We start from the raw sequence: 3,562 nt of genomic DNA, 5'->3' as shown, positions 1-3,562 counted from the left end.
GGGGGAAAGAGAAAGAGGGAGGAAGGTGAATTTTCCTCTCTGTTTTGTGATTCAAGGAGTTTGAATCACACAGTGATCTTCCAGGGTAACCCAGGGAGGGGAAGCGTGGGAGAGGCAATGGTGAGGGAAAGGGTTTACTTTCCTTGTGTTAAGATCCAGAAGGTCTGGGTCTTGGGGGTCCCCAGGCAAGGTTTTGGGGGGACCAGAGTGTACCAGGCACTAGAATTCCTGGTTGGTGGCAGTGCTACAAGTTCTAAGCTGGTAATTGAGCTTAGAGGAATTCATGCTGGTACCCCATCTTTTGGACGCTAAGGTTCAGAGTGGGGAATTGTACCATGACAAGGTCTTTCTCTTGGGCAGGAGAGCATGGTCTGAGGCACAGAACACTCCTGAGCTATACCATTGTCACATAGCAACACCAGGCATTATTAATATCAGCCTTTAACAGTGAGAGATCTTGAAACTAGAGCTAAGCAAATAATTCATTTTCTGGTTCACTGACAGGGCCAAAAATAAATCATTTTGGGTGCAACTGCATCAAAAATTATGAACATTTTCAGTTAATCAAAAAAAAATTCCCTTTATTGTCAAATGAGACATGACTTGGACGTGCCACTGCGAATGAGAATGAAAAGCCATTGGGCCCAGGACCACAAAGGAGAGTGGTTCTATAGCTTGTGATTAAGGCCCTCACCTGAAAAGTAGAAGGCCCAAGTTCAAATCCTTTCTCTTTCCCCATCAAGGTTGTTGAAGGAATCATAGGACTGGAAGGCATCTTGAGAGGTCATATAGTCCAGTCTTCTGTGCTCATGGTAGGACTAAGTATTAGCTAGACCATCCCTGACTGGTGTTTATCAAACCTGCTTTTAAAAATTTCCAATGATGGAGATTCCACAACCTCCCTGGGCATTTTATTCTAGTACTTAACCACCCTGCCAGTTAGGAAGTTTTTTCTAATATCTAACCTAAACCTCCCTTGCTGCAATGTAAGCCCATTGCTTCTTGTCCTATCCTCTGAGCTGAAGAACATTTTTTCTCCCTCCTCATTGTAACAACCTTTTATGTTGAAAGTTGAATTTGAATTTTGGTTTCAACAACACATTTCACTGAAAAATTCCCAACTAGGACTATGGTGGCCAACTTGTTGGGTACCTAATTTGCTTAGTATGCAATGAAAATCACAGCCTGAATATGTGACATATTCATGTTAGAGAGTGGATTCTCAGCTGTGGACTGTGAATAATTTAATCACATTTTCAGCTTCTCCGACTCACACAATGAAAAGTGATTTTAGCCATTATTAGTATTTTCATAATACTAATACGTTGTCCACTCAGATATTTTTGTATTTTAGAACTTGGTCATAATGTGAAATAACCATAGAGATGATTCATAGAGCTGATAGATTCATAGAGCTGGAGAACAGAAAGGCCAGTTAGATACAGTCGCACCTAATCTGACCACCATGCCCAGACTTGTTGTGTCAAACACTTCTCAGAAATGGTCTCCCACACTTGGACAAAATTTGTCCTGGTTTAGTATGTCAGGAGATGAAATATGAGGCTACACAAACCAAATCTGTATGTGAGTCTAGATAGCCATCCAGTACTCAGACCCTTGACCATCATAATGAGTCCCTTGTCTGAACTGAGAGAGGATAACAGGTTGTTAAACCTGCTGAGGAAAGCCTATCAATACTTTTTTTGTAAGTTGAGTCAAAATGCAAGCTCTGTTATTGAACCATCAGCTTCAGTGTCCCCACCTGCAAGGCACAATAGGATGGAGTAAAATTTAAATATGTTTTGTCTGATCAATTTCAAAAGCTAATTCTCTCTTCTTTTTCCCTCCTAGATACGTGCCATGGCAAATAGAGAATGGGGAAATGAAACAGCTGTCACACAGTTCATCTTGCTAGGGTTCAGGAATATCCCACAACTGCAGATCCTTGTCTTCCTGCTGTTTCTCATGATATACATTGTGACCATGGCCGGGAACATCCTCATCATTGTGCTAGTTGTGGCTGATCAGCACCTTCACACTCCCATGTACTTTTTTCTGGGGAACTTGTCTTGCTTGGAGACCTGCTACACCTCCACCATCCTGCCCAAGGTACTGGCCAGTCTCCTGACTGGAGACAGAACCATTTCTGTCAGTGGCTGTATTGTGCAATTTTATTTTGCCAGTTTCTTTGCAGCTACCGAGTGCTACCTCCTAGCAGTGATGTCTTACGATCGGTATTTAGCGATATGCAAACCTTTGCACTATGCAACACTTATGAATGGCAGATTCTGCCGCCAGCTAGCAGCTGGGTCATGGATAAATGGATGTCTGGCTATTGCCATCATAACATGCCTTATGTTACAATTAAATTTCTGTGGTCCCAATGAAATTGATCATTTCTTCTGTGAATCCACACAAATAATCAATCTCTGCTGTACTGACACCTACCTGATAGATCTTGTCATTACAATCCTGGTTGGTCTATTCACTCTGCCTCCATTTGCATTAACAGTGGTGTCCTACGTTTCTATCATCTCCACTATCCTGACCATCCCTTCTACCACTGGCAGGCAGAAGACATTTTCCACCTGCTCCTCGCACCTCATTGTGGTGACAATGTTCTACGGGATGCTAATGATTGTGTATCTGCTGCCCAAAACCAACACGCTCAGAGACCTCAACAAGGTGTTCTCTGTCTTCTATACAATCCTGACCCCTATGACCAATCCCTTCATATACAGTCTGAGGAACAAAAAGGTGAAGGAGGTGCTGAGAAAAATTGTCTGTAAATGTGCAGACTTTACAAGAATTCCTAACTGAAAGGTGATGAGCAGAGCTGATGCACTTATTAATACTCAGGATCTGTGCAGTGCTTATTTCTTGGTAGGTCTTTGGTAGCGTAAGCTTAAAACATGTGAGTAAGGGCAAAGATTTGATAGTGTAATATTCATCAATACTAAAAACTAAAATTTAAAAAAATGAACTGGGCTTTACTTACTGATCATGAGAAGGCATATTTTAGCTAATTCCCTGCACCCAGCCAAAGTAAGAATATAAAGTAAAATATAAGTTTAGTCATGAATTCTCAAATGATTCTAAGGGAGTTATGAGGCATCATACAACAATATATGCTATGAAATTCACAGATTTATTTGCACCTACTTGGCACCTCCTGGCTACCAACCCAATATTCCTTAATCTAGGTCAAAGGGATGTTGTTTGCTGAGGTAGGGAAGTATCCCAATTTACAGCAGGACAGTTGCGACAGAAAATCCATGGTTGAGCCAGTAATTGTAATCAGATCCCCAAGGCTCATGACCAGTGACATATATATTAGACAGTTCTTCCACCTCTCATGATTATGCCACTTTGAATTTATTCTTTAAACACTTATTCCTTCTACCGCTCAAAATATACTGAACTTGGAAACAGAAGGTAAGGATTAAAAAATAGGTTTTTAATTAGAAGTTAGGAATTGTAGAAAAGGGATAAGGGAAGCAAATGGACACAAAAAGAAATCTCTGGCCAGCAGAGTTCAGAACAATAAGAAGGATTTTTAAAC

The 3,562-nt window shown here is 41.0% G+C and overlaps 1 protein-coding gene across 1 annotated transcript; it reads left to right on the top strand.

The window, feature by feature from the left end:
* Window positions 1–2,220: 2,220 nt before the first annotated feature.
* LOC115638375 (olfactory receptor 473-like) lies at window positions 2,221–2,820 on the top strand. The gene has a single exon (XM_030539967.1). It carries the CDS (start codon window positions 2,221–2,223, stop codon window positions 2,818–2,820), a length of 600 nt encoding a protein of 199 aa, XP_030395827.1.
* Window positions 2,821–3,562: the final 742 nt, after the last annotated feature.

The sequence above is a fragment of the Gopherus evgoodei genome, chromosome 21, assembly GCF_007399415.2.
Source record: "Gopherus evgoodei ecotype Sinaloan lineage chromosome 21, rGopEvg1_v1.p, whole genome shotgun sequence".
Lineage (NCBI taxonomy): Eukaryota > Metazoa > Chordata > Testudines > Testudinidae > Gopherus > Gopherus evgoodei.
The sequence above is the reverse complement of the archived record's forward strand: the minus strand, read 5'-3'. Positions and strand labels throughout refer to the sequence as shown.